The 20,771-nt window shown below is 40.4% G+C and overlaps 1 protein-coding gene across 1 annotated transcript in view; it reads left to right on the top strand.

The window, feature by feature from the left end:
• snx25 (sorting nexin 25) overlaps positions 1–20,771 on the top strand; it is a 217,221-nt gene that overhangs the window by 30,166 nt on the left and 166,284 nt on the right. Inside the window, exon 3 of the mRNA XM_080189403.1 lies at positions 3,687–3,771. Coding sequence (XP_080045529.1) covers positions 3,687–3,771 — 85 coding nt within the window. The remainder of the gene's footprint in view (positions 1–3,686; positions 3,772–20,771) is intronic.

Below are 20,771 nucleotides of genomic sequence, written 5' to 3'. Positions count from 1 at the left end.
GAATTAGTGAATCGTCTCGTTGCTTGCTGTTCCTGGGAATCTGTTGCTTTTAAAATGGCTGTCATGTTGGCCTACATAATAGAAATCACTTCAAAGTAGCTCATTATATTTATTATGCTCTGAAACATTAAAGCTGCTATTTAAATCTAGCTCTTCATCTCATGGACAGAATCATAATAGGCACACAACATCCTATGTCATAAATATAGTGCATAGAGGATGTCCAAGTCAGAGGTTACTTTTATAGTTCCTGCTGGAATGTGCCCATGGTCTGTATGCATGGTGGCTGCTGTGCTACATAGGCGCAGTTACCTTTTCAAGAAACATCTGCAACAATCCAGGTGTGGTGATGACGGTGACTATCGTTGCTGAGAAGTAGAGGGTGTGTCTATATGAGAGATATTAGTTTTATACGATACAAAATAAATTGTGTCCATGTAGCTTGCCTTTACCATTACATTTAAGAAGACTTGATTTAGTATTATTTTCCCCCTCCCTGTGTCACAAACTGTTACCTGACAAAGTGTGGCGAATCAAACTGCTTTCAAGCACTTGACTGCTGTGCCATAATTAGTTGGAAAGATGGCCTGAGTCGACTTGCTCAATTTATTTGATTATGTTGCCTTTTTTCCTGTGCTTTCCTTCAGTTGTTGGGCTGACTGAGGCTGAGAGCTCAGCATGAGAATCAAAAAAAACACAAAGCTCTGTAATACCACCTACAACTGAGCCACAGTATTCAAAGAGAGAGCTTGTTTTGCAGCAAGTGCTGCCCAGAAGTGCTTTATATTAAGCCTTTGACAAGGTTGCCAGTGTGGATGCTGAATATAAAACCATGGTAACAGTAGGGATCTGCAGTTTGAAGTTGGGAATCTTTTTGGCTCCTGTCTTTAACATTTAAATTATAGTCAAAGGCATTTTTTAAAATGCTGGTATATTAATTTGCACTGAGTCACCCATGAATTTCGTTTGTATTCGTGGTCTTTCCAATCTGTAATTTCTCAGTGGCATGTTGCAGTATTAAAGTGTGGAAATCTACGAACAGTGTGAATCACCTGAGTTATGGACTGAGGAGCACTCTGCTTCTATCCTTTTGGGAAATGAGCAGATGCCATTTGTAGTAATAGAGCATTGTTCTGCAGTTTTATTTTCATGATCATCTCCCTGCGTTCATAAAGAAGCATTGACTTTCTATCAGTTTTTATTTCTTAAGTTATCCCATATTGTAAATTATCCCTACGTGATTCACCTCTTTCAGGTGGCAAAGATAGTCGGAGCTCAAACTAGTGCAGTTTTGTTCTATTTGTAGCAATTTGGTTTCAGTGCTATAAGCAAAATTCAGTTCAATTTGCACATGCATGTTTCCACCACCCTCCTCCAACATTCTCTCTTCTTTCAATAAATACGGATGGCTATAATGGTGGTATTTCTATTTCCTGGTGAGGTTTTGATAATGGAAAAGTAAATTTTTTTGATTGGTGTTTTATCTTAATTTTGGCAACCTTGTGATTGTTGGGCGCCTTGCTAATCTGTCTCATAAGTCAGAAAACTGCCATTGCAGGCGATTGGGCACAAAATCCAGGCTGACAGTCTGGAGTCGTATTGAGGGAGTGCTGCATTGTCAAAAGCACTGCCTTTCAGATCTTGAACCAAAGGCTCTGTCCTCACTCAGCTGGACATAAACGTTTCCATAGCACTATTTTGAAGGAGAGCAGATACATTCTCCTGAGGTCCCAGACAATATTTATTCATCAAATAACATCACTTAAAATAAATGATCTGGGGTTTTGGAACATTGAGTTTGTGAAAGATGTTGTACAAATACAAGTAGTTCTTTGTGTCAGTCCTTCACTTGGATAGTTGGACTAGGTCTAATTTTGTTTGCTAGCAACATAAAAAAATTGGGTAGTTTAAATACAATTTAAACCAATATATCAAATTCAGTCCCCCTCACCTTTTGCCACTACTAGGCATGAATTCAGAAACGTAGAAAATCGAAGCAGGAGTAGGCCATTTGGCCCTTTGAGCCTCATCCACCATCCATTTTGATCATGGCTGATCATCAAAATCAATATCCTGATTTTGCCTTCACTCCATATCCCTTGATCCCTTCAGTTCCAAGAGCTATATCTAATTTCTTCCTGAAATCTCACAATGTTTTGGCCTCTTAATAGAATGAACCTTCTTGCCAGATTGGTGCACTGAACATGGGAGTTGTGGCCTTAATTTCGCAAATGATCAAGAGATCCTACTTATTGTAGGTTAGACAAAAGAACAGAAAACTGGAAAAGAGCCATCCTCGTGGATGTTACAATGTAATTGCAGCAAAACAAGGTGCTACTGATAGAACAAAGTCACCGATATCTCTCAATTTTGAGAAGCAATCTGTTCTAACAAAAAAATCTCTAATTAACGGAAGTTTGGGAACTGTTCTGGGAATATGAGGTGATTTCACAAGTGTACATGTTGAAGTAATAAGATAAATAAACTGAATGGCCTTGTTTGTCTCTTATCTATTAGTAAAATAATTTAATCTGTAATTACTAAATATGAAGGTTGGCATATAATGTGTTGACCTTTTGATTCTACCAATTCTCGAATCATTTAAGGAGGACAATAAATGCTGGCTTAGTCAGCGATGCCCACGTTTCCCAAAATAATAAAGAAAATTAACTCTCAAGTTTAAGAGGAAAAGGACTGGCGTTATTCTATATGTATGTACAATAAAAAAAATTTCATCACACTGCTGAACCCGAGGATCTTATTTATTAGTCACAAGTAAGGCTTACATTAACAGTGCAATGAAGTTACTGTGAAATTGCTCTATTCATCACAGTCCAGCGCCTGTTCGGATCAATGCACTAACCAGCCTGTCTTTCAGAATGTGGGAGGAAACCCATGCAGACTTGGCGAGAATGTGTAAACTCCACACAGTGACCCAAGCTGGGAATCAAACCCGGGTCCCGGGAACTGTGAGGCAGCAGTGCTAACCATTGTGCCACTGTGCGTGGTTCTAGGCATGTTTTATAGAGCCTAAATTTACTGGGAAATTTAAAAATTTTGGACCTATCCATCAGTACGTATTACAAATACTCTATTTCATGGGGTTTTTATTCATAAACACAATAATGGTTCATCTCACCTAATAGAAGCATGAACACTATGTGAACTGTGAAGGAAGAGAAATCCAGGAGCCTTTGCCAGTGGATAAGAGTGGTTATAATATCCTTATCTAAGCTGTGTCAAGCTGCTTGTTGGATATTATGATCGTTGTGCTAGAGCTAGTATTGCTAATCCTCCGGGACTTGAAGGTACGTTTTCGGGAAGCAGCACAGGATAAAAAAAATGTAGGGGCATTAACGAAAAAATGTCAACACTTGTTAGTTTAATACAAAAGGAGATGGGCGATAGCAAGACTGTGCCTTGAATCACCCTATTGAGACTTTTGGTTTCCTAAATGCTGTGAGATTCGTGTGCCAAGAGGATGGATATGTCGGGAATAATGCTGGGAATGGATCAATAGGAAACAGGATGTCAGATAATTAAGGTTGCAGGTTTCAGCCAAAGTTGGCAACTCTTGGTGAAAAAGTTTGTGGCTTCTTTTGTTCTAAAATAAAGACAACAAAATTGTCTTGATGGGTATTTATTCTCTGGACAAATATACTCATGACACAAATATTTAATTTCAGGGTCGTCTGTCAGGCAATTCATCTGAATCTGTGCAAACACGAAGAGTGGTCCTTTCACACAACATGGATAAAGCTTTGAAAGAAGGTATGTTTATTATTGCTAGTTCGAGAATGGCTTTTCCAAGGAAAAGTGAACAGTCAATTGAATTGAGGTAACAATAATTTGGATTGGAGAATACTATTGTAAAACATGCACAAGACCTGGGCTTGCATTATCCAAATACTTTGTAAAATAATTGATACAGAAATAAATACCATTTGTGATGGCAAATGATGCAAACAAAATACTATCGTTGTCAATTGTCCCTCGATTCATGGATGATGTCTACTTGGGAGAGGGGAGGGTTGGGGTTGAGTTTCTGCCGTGGGACAATTTAGCATGGCCAGGTGATCTAACTTGTGTATCTTTGGATTGTTGGAGGAAATGGGAACACCTGAAGGAAACCCACACAGTCACGGGGAGAATGTGAAAATGCCACACAGTCACCCAACGGTTGGAATCAAACCTGTGTCTCTGGTTCTGTGTGATAGCAGTGTTAACCATTGTGCCAGTGTGATGTTGATGAGAATAACCCATTTATTCTTACTCTCTTTTTGTATGATAATCTCTGGGACTTTATCAGACATCTTTCATTAGAACAATCAACAATGGTTTCATGATCATCATTAGACTTTTTAATTCCAGATTTTCACTCGATTTAAATTTCACCATCTGCTATGGTGGGATTAGAACCTGGGCCCCAAAGCATTACCTTTGGTCTCTGGATTACTAGTCCAGTGAAAGTACCATTATGCCATTGTCTCCCCATAATTATTACTTACTACTGATGTCAGGCTATTAGGATTATCATTCCCTGTTTTCTCTCTTCTCCTTCCTTAAATAATGAGGGTAACATCCCAATCTGCAGGGGCCATTCCAAAATCTATAGAACTTTGGAAGATGATCACTGTCTCTACAACCACACCATTCAACACTTTAGGATGTAGGTCTTCACAGGATTTATCAAGACACAGTCTCATTAATTTTTCTAGTACTGCATTTTCACCAATACTTACTACTTTCAGTTCCTTATTCTCACCAGTCCCTTAGTCCTCTAGAATTTCTAGGAGGTTTTTATACATCTTCCTATGTAAAGACAGGCACAAAAGTGTTTGTTTAGTTTCTCTGCCATTTAATTATTATCAATTATAAATTTTCTTGACCCTACCTGCAATGGGCTCACATTTATCCTTTTTAATATCTCTCGTTTTTTTACATACCTCCTAGAAGTTTTTACGGTCCATTTGTTTAGCATCCTGCTACTTTTCCATTAGTTTCTTGCTCCTCCCTTGATCTAATACAATCTTAATCTTCTCTTCTTAGCCAGTTGGAACAGGTTTCCTGTTGGGGTTTGATATATCAATGGAATGTATGTTTGTTGTAAACCACGTGCTAATTCTTTAAACTTTAGCCATTGTCATTCGACCAGTCCACCACAGCCAACTTGCCCTTCGTACACTTGTAATTTCCTTGTTTAGATCAAATACACCTCTAGTTATGGATTGAACTACATTGCTCTCAAATTTCATGTAAAAAAATATTTAATATCATGGTCATTCTTCATTAATGGCTTGCCCTTACACTGGTCATGTTGTTTATACATGTTTTGAGTATAATTATAGTGAAACCCAAACTCTTAAATTTCAGAAGACAGTTTAGTCAGGACTGACTATCCGACAGGGTATCTTAACCAAGCCCAACCCCCCACCCCATTCCCTTAACTCCACGCATTTACCCCCTAATTCCCCTTTACACATCTTGAGACGTTAAGGGGCAATTTAGTATGGCCAATCCACCTAACCTCATATCTTTGGATTATGGGAGGAAACTGGAGCACCCATAAGATACCCAAGCAGATACAGAGAACCATGTAAATGCCACAGAAGCTATCCAGATCTCTGACACTGTGTGAGGCAGCAGCACTAACCACTGTGCTGTCCATACAATAGTGAAAAAACTCTACAGGCTGTGTGTTTAAATATGGATTGTGGTACTGGGCCATCCAAGGCAGGATGGTCCCACGTTTGATACCACTTGCATGCTATGAAGTAGGCCTTGGCTTGGTTGAAAGGGGAGTGACGTGCATTACAGATTGCTACAACTGGCCGGAAAGATACAAATCCTGCTTGTTGAGTCTTTTGACACAATACGTGTGGACTCAGCGTAGGCGGCCATTATTGAACTAACTTATTAACACCTCTCCAACAGAGAGGGCAGTATAACAAAATACTCAGCTTTCACAAAATACTACATTACTTCCCCATTTAAGAAAATCTTATACATTGACATGTAAAGTTGTACATGTAATGGACATAATTTCAGAGCACAATGTGATTAAACTGTTTTCTGAAATTTAATAGATTGGGTTGCATATTTGTTTTCACTGTAATTACATCCAAAACATATAGGAACAACATGATCCATGTAAGGGCAAATTAACAGTCATATTGTCAACAAGCCATTAGTGAAGAATGACCATGATATTAAAACTTTTACCATGAAATTTGAGAGTAATGTCATTCATCCATAACTAGGGGTGTATTTAATCTAAGCAAGAAAACTACAAGTGTATGAGGTGCAAATTGGCTGTGGTGGATTGGAAACAACATTAAAAGGTATGATCGATAAGCAATGGCTAGAATTTAAAGAATTAATATATGGTTTACAACAAATACAATGAATGGCGTCTTTCTGCACTGCAGGGATTCTATGATTTGATGTGTAACAGTATAAAGCTGAACCTATCTTCTTTCAATTTAGAAACATCCTCAAAAGAAACCCACAACATACACAGGGAGCTAACGTTTAAAATCTGTGCTTATTACTGTAAAATCTATTTGTGTTGTTTCCATATTTTTTAAATGAACGGAGTGCTTCCTGTAAAATCCTTTGAGGATTTGAACCTTCCTCTGTGAGGTGAAACTAGCTGATATACAATTCTCAGAGGCATCTACCAATGCTTGGAAACAGAATTTGTTTCATTTGTTCCTAAAAACTGCAGCTAGGACCTAATTTAACTTGAATTGCAGGGTAAATGGCATCTAGTCAGCAAGCTGTATTACGCATTTATTCCTCAATTTTCTTCTTCATTCCTTTGCTTCTGCATTAACCTAATAAGCAACAAAAATGAGCAGGAAACATAAATTAGACAGCCTCTGTACCCCTGAGGAATAACAATAGGCTAAGACCCCAGCTGAGCTACACAAGTTTTATAAAAGGAACAAAAAAAGATTGCAATGTTTCTTTGAAAAAAAGTTGAAAATAATAGTATGCAGACATGAGGGCAGAGTTATTGTTGGCCATTATATTTCAGGATACAAATTAAAATATGTATGTACACGTTATAGAATATTCCTGCCACAGATTACCACCTTGATGTGGTGGAGAGGCATGTGTGCTTGAACAATGCCTTTGGGAGCACTTTGCTCTTGGTAGGGTCACCCACAATGACAAAGTTGTAGGGAGGTGCAGATTTGGTACAGTCTAAAAAGTCCTCAACAGTTGCAAACAGTGACGGTGGCAAGCTGGCCCCAATCTTGATTCTACATATCACCAATATCATGTCCCCATGTTAAACAACGTCATGCGCTGGCTTCCGTTAGGGTCCAATTGCCATATTCTGTGACAATGGCGAATTGACAACGGGAGCAGGTCAGTGAACCTCCAAGGCCTTAGTCAAAAATCTGCACACAGACAACAGATGCACGAAGGTCATTGGACATCTGTGTTGGATAGAGCTGTCTTTGGGTAGCAGCTTCTGTGACTGAGCAACCTGCTTCAAGATGCTCTCTCCTCAGGACAAATAGGGAGAGGGCTAGAAAAGATGCACTAAAAATGGTCTGCCCCACTTCCTGGCTGGGGGATCATACCCAGCAGGGTCATCATCTTGGTGGTTGGAGACAGAAAATTAAGTTTTGCAACATGGACAGTTAGAACAAACATGGATAATCTTAAGATTGAAAGTCTGAATTCACTGTCACAGAAAGCAGCTGAAGCCTAAACATGGTATGCTTTTGGACATGGTAGATTTTGGGGTAAAGGGAATCAAAGGATACGGGGTGGAGGGGGAAGAGGTGATCAGGCTATTGATTTGGATGATTAGCCATGAACGTACTGAACAGAGCAAGCTAGAAGGGCTGAGTGACCTATTACTCCTATTTTCTTTGAACTAAAATTGTACCCTGTGAGCTAGAGACTTCAAAGTAGCATCGCTGCCCCTCAGTGAGACCCACCTTCATGGGGAGGGTCAGTTGAAAGAACAGGCAGAAGGGTACTTTTTTAATGTATTCACTCATAGTATGTGTGTGCCTCTGGCTAGGCCAAAATTACCCTTAACTGCCCTTAAGAAGGGGTGATGAGCCACCTTCTTGAACTGCTGCAGTGCATGTGGTGTAGGTACACCCACAGTGCTGTTAGGCAGCAAACTCCAGGATTTTGGAGGGGGTGGAACTTGTGTGGTGTCCTGATGTGTCTGCTGCCCTTTGAAGTGGTAGAGGTTGTGGGTTTGGAAGATGCTGTCAAAGGAGTCTTGGTGAGTTACTGCAGTGCATCTTGTAAATGGTACACACTACTGCCATTATGCATTGGTGGTGGAGGGATTATTTGTTTAAGGTGGTGGATGGGTTAAATCCTTAACACAACATCCTTAATAAAAAGAGCAGCTTTTTCCTCCTTGTTTCTCGCATACTTTTAATTCATCTATTTTTTTCCTGTCTAGTTATCTCCTTCCATTTTCCATTAGCTTAACTCTGCTCCCTCAATATCTCTGGTCAGCCTGAAGTTTAACTTTGACTGCTGGCTGCTCCTAAATGGTCAGGACTGTGATGTTGATTGGTCTTAATCAAGGAACTGACTCTCTTTGCTCTGTTGGTGGATTCTGTGATACCAGAAAACTTCTGAGAAATCCTGGATGCTACTGCAATCCATGGCAACTGCATTTGTAGTAAGTGTGTGCACCTTGAGGAGTTTCAGCTTGGGCTTGGTGAATGTGTGGCAAAACCTACAGTTTGGCCTCCATCAGAGAGGGGGAATGTCATCTGGACTTTTTTATCCAGAAGACAGTTAAACTTCTTAAGTTAGTATCGTCTGCTTTAATCAGTGGCCAGCAATAGCATGGTGTGACTGCAAGACAAGCAGATAAGGGGATCAAGAAGTTGGGAGAAGAGGAAGTTTGACGTTCTTGCAACTTAATTGGGCAAGAGTGAGGACCACAGTGTTTCTGAGCACACTGACAGTGACACCATGGTACAGGAAGTTATTCAGGTGGGAGAGTTAAAAGAAATGTAGGGTAATAGGGTACAGTATAGTCAGGATGATTGACACTCATCTCTGCAGCCAGGAGCCAGATAGGAAATATGCTCAGAGCTGGAGAGGAACTTGCAGTGATGGGTACCAAAGATATAGGTAAGACTAGAAAAGAGGTTCTGCAGAGAGTATGAAGAGGTGGCACTAAATTAGAAAGCAGATCCTCAAATGAATGACCAGTAGAAGGACACACTTTTTTTTTCCAAGAAGTCTGAAATCATAAACTTGAGGCTGCTCTGACTCTGCCCAAAGGCTGACAATATGCAGGTTTAACTGTCTCAGTCTAGTCTGTTACTGGCCGACATTGGGTTTTTGGACAAGTTTATTCATTCGTGTCACAAGTAACACTGCAAGCAGTTCGAGATGCATCTAATAAGTTTACTCATACCTTACCCTAACTTCAATAGGACACTGAATGCATTAAAGAGAGTTGAGAGAATAATGATACAGATGGTGCTCCTTTACTTGAGTTCTATTGTGAATATATTTTCACTGTGAACAGAGGTTTGAGAAGGGCTAATTAAAGTCAGGACTGACTGCAAAACTTGCTAGCATAGAACAAAAAGAACAACTCCCAGTGATTAGAAGAACATATTGTCCTTCCTGCCTTCCTACAAAGTAACAAATGTTTCGAATATGTTCCGAGCAGAACCAATCAGTGTTGTGTTCCAAATGTCAACTCGGGACAACCTTGGGTGATAAATTTCCAAATACAGATCACTCATTTTTGAGTGAGTAATGATTTTCAATTAGTGGCAGATAATACTCTATTGCCCGTTAATGTCCAAGGTCCACTTGAGCACAGGTCTAACCCACTGTGGTACATAGTTTAAGATTTCAGTTTTCGGTTTGTTGTTTCAAGTGTTAGCTGTGGCTCAGTTGGTAACACTCTGACCTCTGAGTCACTGTACTCTAGGACTTTAGCACCGAAATCTAGGCTGACATTCCTCTGCGGTAATGAGGGAGTGTTCCACTGTTGGTGATGTAATCTTCTGGGTGAAACGTTAACAGTCTGCCCCCTGAGATGGGTGTAAAAGATCTGATGCACTACTTTGAAGAGGAGGGGAATTTTCCCTACTTTATCGCTCAATTGTTGCACACAACAGATTGTTACATTTCTGTTTGAGAGCTTGCTGTTTCCAAATTGGCCGCTACATTTCTTAGATTTCAACAGTGACTACACTTCAAAAGTACTTAATTGACTGTAAAGTGCTTTGGGATGGTCTGAGGTTGTGAAAAGTGCTGTAGTTTTTTTTTCCTATTTACCAAATTTAATTCTTACTGCATAGCCATTTTAGTCAGTAGCAGTCTTCAAACTGATAAAGTGCAGAATAATTTCTGCATAGTGACTTGTCACTGAGATTGATTAGTTTCAGCACCTTATGTAAAAATCAATGCCTTTTGAACTGGGTGAGTGGAACCAGGCTGACATAATAAATTATTGATATATCGGCAATTATAGCATTTAGTCTCCTCTATGAAGAACAGCAACAGTAAATTAGATAAGCATAATGGACAGATTATTGCCTGAAATAATTTATAAATTTTCCAACCTTTGACCTGTTCAAATGAATGATCAGTAGAAGGAGACACAGAATTGTTTTTCGAAGAAATCTGAAATCATAAACTTGAAGTTAAACTCTGACTGTGTCCAAAGACTGACAACATGCAGGTTTAACTGTCCCACTCTAATCTGTTTGGCCAAAATTGGTGTCAATTATTCGTGTCACAAGTAACACTGCAATGAAGTTACTGTGAAAACATTGGGTTCTTTTGGGTGAAAAGAAAATTGGGATGAAAAAAGACTTGGGGATTATGAACGGGTTCAAGAAGAAATAATGAGAAATAAAATATGCTCAGTGGTCCTGAGAAAAGTTGTTGGATGTGTTACAATCAGCAAAAGTTGGTAGAGAGAAATGTAGTTGGATGTAGAAATGGTTTGGGCAAGATTCATCTGCGCATGCAGATACTGGGTGGGATTTTGGCTGGTGGTGGTATCTTCTGGTCCTGCCATGTCAGTGGAGTTTCCTGTTGAATGCATCCACTGCTGCCTGGAAATCATGGTGAGGGCGCACTGTTGGCAGGACTGGAAAATCCCGCCTGCATGAATGGCTGGAAAATGGCAGATCATCCAACTCAATAGCCTAATCCTGCTTTTTCCCCATAACCTTTGATCCCATTTGCCTCAAGTGCTATATCCAGCTACTTCTTGAATACAACATTTGAACAAGTATTTTGGTATTTTAAATGTATTAACTGTATTTTATAGAAGTAATTGTGCACTTTAGCCAAGAACAGGCTGCTGCGAGGGCTGATGGGATGAAGCCTTAGTAGATAGAACCACATTCTTTGGAAACAATGAATCCTCGGAATGTGCAAGTTCCTATCAGTGAAAGTTGCTAGCAGTAAGGTTCTCAGAGCTATTTATGAATAGAGCTTTTCACACTATCCAGATAAAATAGATTCCTTCTCAGATGTGAAAATATATATGTCTCTTGTTTGGCCAGTGATATAGCGGGTGTTGGTGGGAACCTTAACTTTGATCTTTGTAGCTAAGAATCAGGGGTTACTAGGCAATAAAGGAAGAAGCACCCGCTGTAGGGGGAGGAAGCAATAGGAGGATGATATCAGGGTAGAGTGCAATTGGTTAAAGTATGTGACAAGTATTATTAATTGATTTTGTATTGAAGATGATTTGATCATAACTAACGGAAGGCAGAAACATTTGAGATGAAAAATGTATAATTGATTGACCCGTTCATTGTAACCTCAGTGGTATTGGAATATTCAGAGCCTTTTCTTGTAGTGAGACACTGGACAAATCCAATGCTCATTCTCCTTTCGATTGTTGGTTAATAAAGATATGTCTTTAAACTGGGACACTGCCTTTTGTGAATCTTTTTATTGGCTGAAGGTTTGGTGATGCCTAGCCTCCAGAAAATCTGCAACTGTCATGATTTTCTTTTAAAAGAATTAAGGGCATTGTAAGCTAGTTTCTGTATGTCAACATTGGGGAAATAATCAGGAATGATTTGTAAATGTTTTTTCAGTATTCACCTGAAGACTATAAGCAGTATGAAATGTAATCAGCATTAACGCTTATGTATCTGCCTGTGAAATCTATTGGATGTTTTTTGAAGAATCAACTTAGTGAATCGATAAAAGTCTCTTAAGATGATGAATTTTAGATTTCGGAGTGCTTTTGATAATCCACATGTGAAGCTCTGGAAGATAATTTAAGATTGTGAATTTAATGAAATATTTATCTCATTGGAAAATAGTATGCATTTGATGCCTGCATCAGTGTGAATGACAGCAGGAAATGTCATTCACACTGCTGATGGATGATGTGGAAGCATTTATTTTTGAAGGTAGCACAAGATTTGTCAATGAGACTCGGCAATGTGCCAATGTAACTAATATATATTGTCCAAATTCCTCTACTTGAGAATGGCCGATAGATTTTAATGCAAGTAAATCTAAGTGCGCGTCAATGCAATTTGCGCATAGTGAAATTTGGATCTGCTAAGAAGGACAAAAGCTAAGCTAAGTACGATTTGGCAGTCTTTCACCAATCCATCATGATTCAATTAAACCTTACTTAGTTTGTCTGGCGTTGATTGTGTGCAGCTATTTCTTGATTTGTCTTTTGGCCAGCCATTATATGCAATTTAGCACTAGAGAAACATCTCTATCCCATGTACTTTTCCAATTGCCTGCTATTGGCCGCTTGATGTTTTCTTTCCTGATTTTGATCAGAAACTGAAGAATACTTGCTTTCATTGATACAGGAGATGGTTAAACATTTCTAATTGCCTCAGAGAATGGAATTTGTTCTATTTGGAAGCAATAGGATATTATCTAAATCTTACATGCTGAAGAGCAATGAGAATGCAGCTGCAGGCAACCTTTGCAATTGTTCTAACTGTAGCATTCAAAATTTAAGAAACCTTGAGATTAAAGATTAATGTATTTTTCCGGACTATTATATGCATGGAATAAACTCTTGGAGCAAAATCAGTTGCTGCTGTGTCAGGTTACTCACTCATTTAAACCAAGTTAGGCAATTTTTTTGACTTGACAAAGTATGCAATGTCGTACTATTAAGTGTGGACTCGGATGGTCCAGTGCTCTGTGGGAAATTAGTATGCTGGTTCCAATGCAACTGGGAGTATGAAAATCTTTGCTGTAAATGTGCAACTGGGCTAGATTGAATAGAAAAATATAGAATAGTAATAGAATAGAACAGTATAATCAAGGATGATGTTGGGCTGCTGACTTGGGGAAAGGTAAAGGGGATTCAGGAAAAATTAAATAGGATTAATCTTCAAAATTTTCTTGTAATTTATTGAGTTTACAATGTCAGGCTTGGTTCAGTGGAAGCATGCTCAATTCTGACTCAGGTTATGGGTTCAAACTCCACTCCAGAGATTTGACCACATAATCCAGACAGTTCATTCAGTGCAGCTGGCATAAAATATCCCATGGCATTTAACTGAATTCTCCCAGTATCTGGAGAAATTTTTATCTCTTTATCAACATTGCTCGGATCATTAATGTCCGTGCCAGTCATAGGATTTTACTGCAATGCATGTGAGGCAGCAGTGTTTCTCTACAGGACAACAGTGGTGACATAAGAACATAAGAACTAGGAGCAGGAGTAGGCAATATGGCCCCTCGAGCCTGCTCCACCATTCAATAAGATTATGGCTGATCTGATGGTGGTTCAGTTCCACTTACCTGCCTGCTCCCCATAACCCTTAATTCCCTTATTGGTCAAAAATCTATCTACCTGTGACTTAAACACATTTAACGAGGTAGCCTCCGCTGCTTCAATGGGCAAAGAATTCCAAAGATTCACTACCCTCTGGGAGAAGTTCCTCCTCAACTCTGTTCTAAGTTGACTCCCCCTTATTTTGAGGCTGTGCCTTCTAGTTCTTGTTTCCTTTCTAAGTGGAAATAATCTCTCTGCTTCTACCCTGTCTAGCCCCTTCATTATCTTATGTCTCCAAGATCTCCCTTTAGCCTTCTAAACTCCGAGTACAGGCCCAGTCTACTCAATCTCTCCTCATAAGCTAACCCCCTCATCTCCGGAAACAACTTGACACTTTAAGTATCCATTGGTTTTGAAATGTTTACAATGTCAGGAGCTGTGAAAGGTGATGTGTAGTTACAAGTTTTCTCTGCATTTTGCCTCCTGACTTGCAGCTATCTTGAACCGCTAGAGTCTGTTTCTTGCAGGAATAACCACAGTGCTGTTTGGGAGGGAGTTCTGGGATTTTCACTCAGTGACAGTAAAGGAACAGTGATAGAGTTCCAAGTCAGGCTAGGATGCTGTGGGAGGGGAACTTCATGATCCTGTTCTCTGTCGCCATGTCCTACCAGGTGATAGAGTTCAGGCACAGTTAAAGGAGCCTTGATGAGTTGCTGCAGTCTATCTAGTAGATGGCTGACAGTTACCATGTGCTTTGGTGGCAGGGAGTGAATTTGTAGGTGGCGGATGGGGTGCCAGTCAAGCCATCTGCTTTGTCCTGGAAGGTGTTGTACTTCATAAGCATTGTTGGAGCTGAAGTGGAGAGTATTCCATCATTTTCCTGACTTGTACCTTGTGCACAGGCTTTTGTGGAATCAGGAAGTGAGTTACCCTATGTGCAATTCTCAGCCTCTGACCTGTTCTTATAGTCACGGTATTTATACTACTGGTCGAGTTTGGTTTCTTGTCAGTGATAATCCCCAGGATGTTCATAGTGAGAGGCAGGTTCAATGATAGTAATGCCACTGAATGTCAATATCATTTGCATTTGCAATATCCAATGCTTTCAGCCATTTGTTGGAATCACAGAATGAATTAAATTTGCTGAAGACTTGTATCTATGGTGCTGGGGACTTCAGCAGCAGGCCAAGATGGATCAACTAATCAACACTCCTAGCTGAAGATGGTTCAGATACTTTAGCCTTATCTTCTGCACAGATGTGCTGGGATCCCTCAACGTTGAGCAGGGGGTTCTTTATGCTTTCTAGCAGTTTATTGAGTTGCAGAAGCAACTTTGCAATTGCTTTACAAAGGGATGTGATTACACCTTTTCAATAAATTTCATTCTGTTCGTAAGGCATTGCTAAATAGCTGTTGAACACAGAATCGAACAATACTTTATGATTATTCTGGATTTTCACAATCATAGTTGGACTTTTTAATTAATTCCTATAGCAGAGTTCTTTATTCTGAAATGTTTTCAAAGATGAATGCTATAATCACACCCTAATCTTCCATTGCATCATGAAATGCCTTAACTTTCTCAGCACAAAAAGTGATGGGGGAGGTTTGAAGTTTGTACGTGGGCTATAGAATTGAAAGTTCTGAAATAAAAACATTAAATACTGATAAGGGTGACTTGTTGAATCAGCATCAAAATGGAAAGATAAGCGACTGTTTCAAACTGCAACAGAACCAAAAATGTTGGCTGCAGGATGAGTTGTAGTCAACTGGCTGCAGAACCAAAAAAAACACATTCTGTAAACTAACTAGCTGCAGGACTAGAAATGATTGCAATGTCGATCACTGCTGTATCTATTTATTTTCCTTTTCAGCTTCAGCTATTACTCTGGTCACTTACCACTCATCCATTACTCCTCAGGCTGAACAGATAAGTTTTCCAGTTTAATTCAGCTGTAAGTGGAGCTTCAAACCACATAATAATGTTACTGGACCAGTGATCCAGAGGCCTAGTCTAATGTTCCATGGGTTCAGATCCCACCATGGCAGCTGGGGGAATTTAAATTCAGTTGGTAAATATGGGTAAAAAGCTAGCCTCACTAATGTTCATGAAACTACTGTATTGATGTAAAAACCCATCTGGTTCACTTATGCCGTTCACAGAAGGAAATCTGCTATCCTGACCTGATCTGGCCGACATGTGAACAGAAGAAACAGGAGCGGAGAAGACCCTACTACACCATTCATTATGATCATTGCTTATTTTGGGATTTAACTCCACTTTCCTACCTGCTCCCCATATCCCTTGATTACCAAATACTTGACTATCTCAGCCTTAAATATATTTGGTGATGCATCCACACCCTTTGGGTCAGAGAACGCCAAAGATTCACAGACGTTGGAATGAAGACATTTCTCCTTATCTCAGTTCTAAGTGATAAACCCCTTAACCTGGAACTGTGTAACAGGTTAAGGGGTTGTAACAGGTTGTAACAGGTTCCCAAGTCAGAGAACGCAACGTCTCAACCTTGTCAATCTTCAATGTGGATGAACTGAATTTACCCATAAGTTGGGAATGTCAAACCTGCTGTGTTAGTGGCATCTTTAATTAAATCAGACTTTTGGAAATACTGTTTGAAATATGGCTTTTCAGAAGGAATGTGACTTCCCAGCTGTTTTGTTGCTACAGAGCTTTTTCCTTCACTGGTTGATAAGTACACTTTGTTCTGCTGTGGACTCTGTATTCACATTTCTCAGTATTATGTAGCTGACTTTTGACAAGTTAGTTAAAATCAGGGTCCAGTGCAAATCATTCTGACTTTCCCTTGTGATCTGTTTTGATGTAATAGTAAACTTGAAAACACTCACTGTTCCTGTGTAGCCCGTTGGTGCATTTTGGAGATGCACAGATCACTGACTGGAAATCTAGGTTGGAAACATCAACTGAGTTGACAAGAAGGTGGCAGGTGGATATAATGTGGGGAAATTGAGGAAGAAAATTTTTGGTTGGAAGAATATAAAAAGAGAATATATTTTTATTTGGTAAGAAGCAAAAGTTTGTGTGTATAAAGATTTGGCTGTCCTTGTATAAGGAGCACAAAGTTAACATGCAGATAAGGCAAGTTGTTTGGGAGGTAAATAATGTGCTTACCTTTTGTGAAAGTGCTGATGTACAAGAATAAGGAAGTCTTTCAGCAGTTATTCAAGATTTTGATGAGACCATAAAGGAAGTGAACATTTTGGTCTCCATTCCTAAGTATTAGCAAACTCAACATACTTGCCTTTATTGGGTGTTCAGAAGCTAGGAGCTCCATCTGGGATGGGGCCTCTCATGCGCCATTAGTCTTAATACGTTCTTCAGGTCAGGAAATAAGTCTGTGCAGAAGAAAAGGAAACAGGTGGAATGGTGTGAGACTGCAGCTCAGGTGTCCTGGAACTGGAACACCATCGGAGAGCTGGTGTCCCAAGGCACGTCTCCAACTTAAAGAAAGAGCCTCAGGGAGCAAAATGGGCTCAAGAGAAGCCCAGAAGATCTGAGGGCACCCAGTTTGTGACTCTGTACTGTGGGCTGTAAGGGCAAAGGGAGTTGTGTTGTCCATATTGGCATGGTCTGAAGATCTGAAGTTTGCTTGCAAGATAAATTGTGACTGTACTTGGAGTTTCAGGGAAAGGAATCTCAAAGCAAGGTTGAAACCCTGAAATTTTCAAATACGAGCCATGTTTGAAGAGAGGAGGGAACCGAGTGTAGGGTGTCGAAATTTGCGGATGACACCAAGATTGGGGGAACGGCAAATTGTGCGGAGGGTGTAGAGAGCCTGCAGAAGGATCTAGATAGGCTGGGCGAATGGGCCAGGAAATGGCAAATTGAATTTAATGTTGGCAAGTGTGAGGTGGTCCACTTTGGTAGGAAGGACTATTACTTACGGGGCGAAAAACTGCAGCAGGCGACGGTGCAGAGGGACCTCGGGGTCCTTGTGCATGAGTCGCAAAAACCCAGCTTGCAGGTGCAGCAGGTGGTCAGGAAGGCAAATGGGATGCTGGCCTTCATAGCGAAGGGGATTGAATATAAAAGTAGGGAGGTCTTGCTGCAGCTGTATAGGGCATTGGTGAGGCCGCAGCTGGAGTACTGTGTGCAGTTTTGGGCGCCGCACCTGCGCAAAGATATTTTGGCCTTGGAGGGAGTGCAGAGGAGGTTTACTAGGCTGATACCGGAGTTGAGGGGGTTGAGCTATGAGGAGAGGCTGAATAAACTAGGCTTGTACTCGTTGGAGTTTAGAAGAATGAGGGGAGATCTCATTGAGACGTATAAGATGATGAATGGGATGGATAGGATAGAGGTGGAGAGACTCTTCCTGCTCAAAAAAGACAGTAGGACTAGGGGGCACAGCCTCAAGATAAAGGGGGGGCATTTTAGAACGGAGTTGAGGAGGAACTTCTTCACTCAAAGGGTGGTGAATCTCTGGAATTCTCTACCCGTTGAAGTGGTGGAGGCTGCCTCGCTAAATATTTTCAAGAAGCGGGTTGATGGGTTTTTGATAAGAGAGGGGATTAAGGGTTATGGGGAGAGGGCGGGAAAGTGGAACTGGGCCACGACAGATCAGCCATGATCTTATTGAATGGCGGGGCAGGCTCGAAGGGCCAGATGGCCTACTCCTGCTCCTATTTCTTATGTTCTTATGTTCTTATGAATTCCAATGTGAGGTCTTTAAACGTGGAGTCTGGAAGCCCTTATGAGAGACAGAATTTCAGTGAGAACATTTGGTTCACGGTGTGAACGGGTTGTTAAGAAATTCATAGAATGTGGTTTGGTCACATCTGTCATTTTACTTTGGAGTGTGGTGTGTCTGATTGCACTCTGCTTGTTAATTCACATGTACTGCATAGCTGGTCTCATTTTCTGAGGAAGGATATTCTTGTTCTCGAGGGAGTGCAGTGAAGGTTTACCGGCTATTTCTGGGGCTGGTGGGACTGACGCGTGAGGAGACATTGACTAGGTTAGAATTACTTTTGCTGGAGTTTAGACGAATACTGGGGGATCTCATAGAGACTTATAAAATTCTAACAGGACTAGATGCAGGTAGATGCAGGGAGGATGTGGGATGATGGCGGGGGAGCCCAGAACCAGGGGTCACAGTCTGAGGATTCGTGGTAGACCATTTAGGACGGAGATGAGGAGACATTTCTTTACCCAAAAAGTGGTGAGCCTGTGGAATTTACCACCAGAGGAAGTAGTTGATGCCAAAACGTTGAATGTATTCAGGGGGCAGCTAGATATAGCACTTGGGGTCAATGGATCGAAGGTTATGGGAAGAAAGCAGGATTGGCTATTAGATGATCAGCCATGATCGTGATGAATGGCAGAGCAGGTTTGAAAGGCTGAATGGCCTGTTCCTGCTCCTACTTTGTTTCTATGTTTTTAAAGGAGTGATGTTGCTTCTGCATATCATTTCCTCTGCATCAGAGGAACAAGAATCATGTACCAATCAGAACTTCACTGGCAGCTTGGAAAAGTCTCTTCTATCTTCACAGTCTGGTGACGGAAGTGTGATCTCACATTGCCTCCTCTATGTTTCTATGTTACCCTGAACATTAGAGTATAGTATAGATATGGTAATTACTTTATCTTTATGAATTTGTATGTGCCCTTATAGTGAATACCAACCTTTTTGTCTGGTATAGTATAGTTCCTTGTGTTAAATGTACATCAGAACCTGCAAATTTGTTCAGTAAATTACCCTTATGGTTTCTTAAAAAAGATAAAAGTTAGGATACATCAAGCAAATTTTCACTCTGGGATCTGCCTTTGTCCTGTAGTAACATCAACTGGAATCATAATACCAAGGATATACTTGCCTTGGAGGGAGCGCAGTGAAAGTTGAGCAGATTATTTCCTGGGATGAGAGGACTGCTGTATGAGGCGAGAATGATGCAAAAAGACTTGTCAGCCATGCTCAACTGGTAGCAGACTTGCCTCCGAATCGCAAGGTTTTGGGTTCAAGTTGCAGTCTGAAGGCTTGAGCAGAACAATCAAGGCTGACGCTCCAGAGTAGGATTGAGGGAGCATTTTACGATTAGAGATGCTGTCTTTCAGAAATGCCATTTAACCAGGTATCCATCTACTTGCTTGAGTCAATGTAAAAGATCACATGGTAGTATATTTGAAAATATGGGAGTTGTCCACCATGTCCTGGCCACTATTATCCCTCAAGCATCACAAAGAAAAGGATTATCTCTCATCATTACATTGCTGTTTGTGGGAAATTTGCTGAGCTCTAATTAGCTTTTGTGTTTCTTATACTATAACTGACTACATTTGAAAAGTACTTTTTTGACTATAAGACGCTTTGAGATATATGGTGCCGGTGAGAAGCACTATACAGATAAATCTACCTTGTCTTTTATTTATACTCAAGTTCAGAAAAATGAAAGGTGATCTTATTGAAACACAAAGTTCTGTGAGGGCTTTACAGGGTAGATACTTAATTGTTTGGCCTGGCTAGAATATCTAAAATTAAGGGGATGATGGGGTTCAGCCATTTCAGATTGAAGCGAGGACAAGTTTATTTGTGGAGGATTGTGAATCTTTGGAAGAATCTGTCCAGAGGTTTGTTAATGTAGTCATTAATGGCACATTAGGAGGCCATTCAGCCCATCACATCTGCACCGAGCAGTCTAGTAATAATGCACAGTTCTTGTCTGTCTTCGTTTTTTTGATTGGTCATTTCGTTGGAACCTGGCAGACGTAGAGGTATTTGGGCTATGGAGGACTGAAAGGTCTCCTTTTCATTATGCCCCCTAGCCCTCAAATTCCTGACCAATGGAAATCTGGTAGAAAGAGAGGAACAATCTGCTCCCCTTCAATATCTTGAACGCTTGGATCATATCAGCTCCTAACCTTGCAAATTTCAGGAAATACAACCATTGTTTGTGTTATCTCTCAACAAACAAAGAAAATCACAGCACAAGAACAAGCCCTTTGGCCCTCCAAGCCTGCACCGTCCATGCTGCCCAACTGAACTAAAACCCC

This window comes from Carcharhinus amblyrhynchos, chromosome 5 (assembly GCF_965287045.1).
Source record: "Carcharhinus amblyrhynchos chromosome 5, sCarAmb.v2.hapA, whole genome shotgun sequence".
Taxonomy (NCBI): Eukaryota; Metazoa; Chordata; class Chondrichthyes; order Carcharhiniformes; family Carcharhinidae; genus Carcharhinus; species Carcharhinus amblyrhynchos.
Note: the sequence above shows the minus strand (reverse complement) of the source record. Positions and strands in the feature narration are given on the sequence as shown.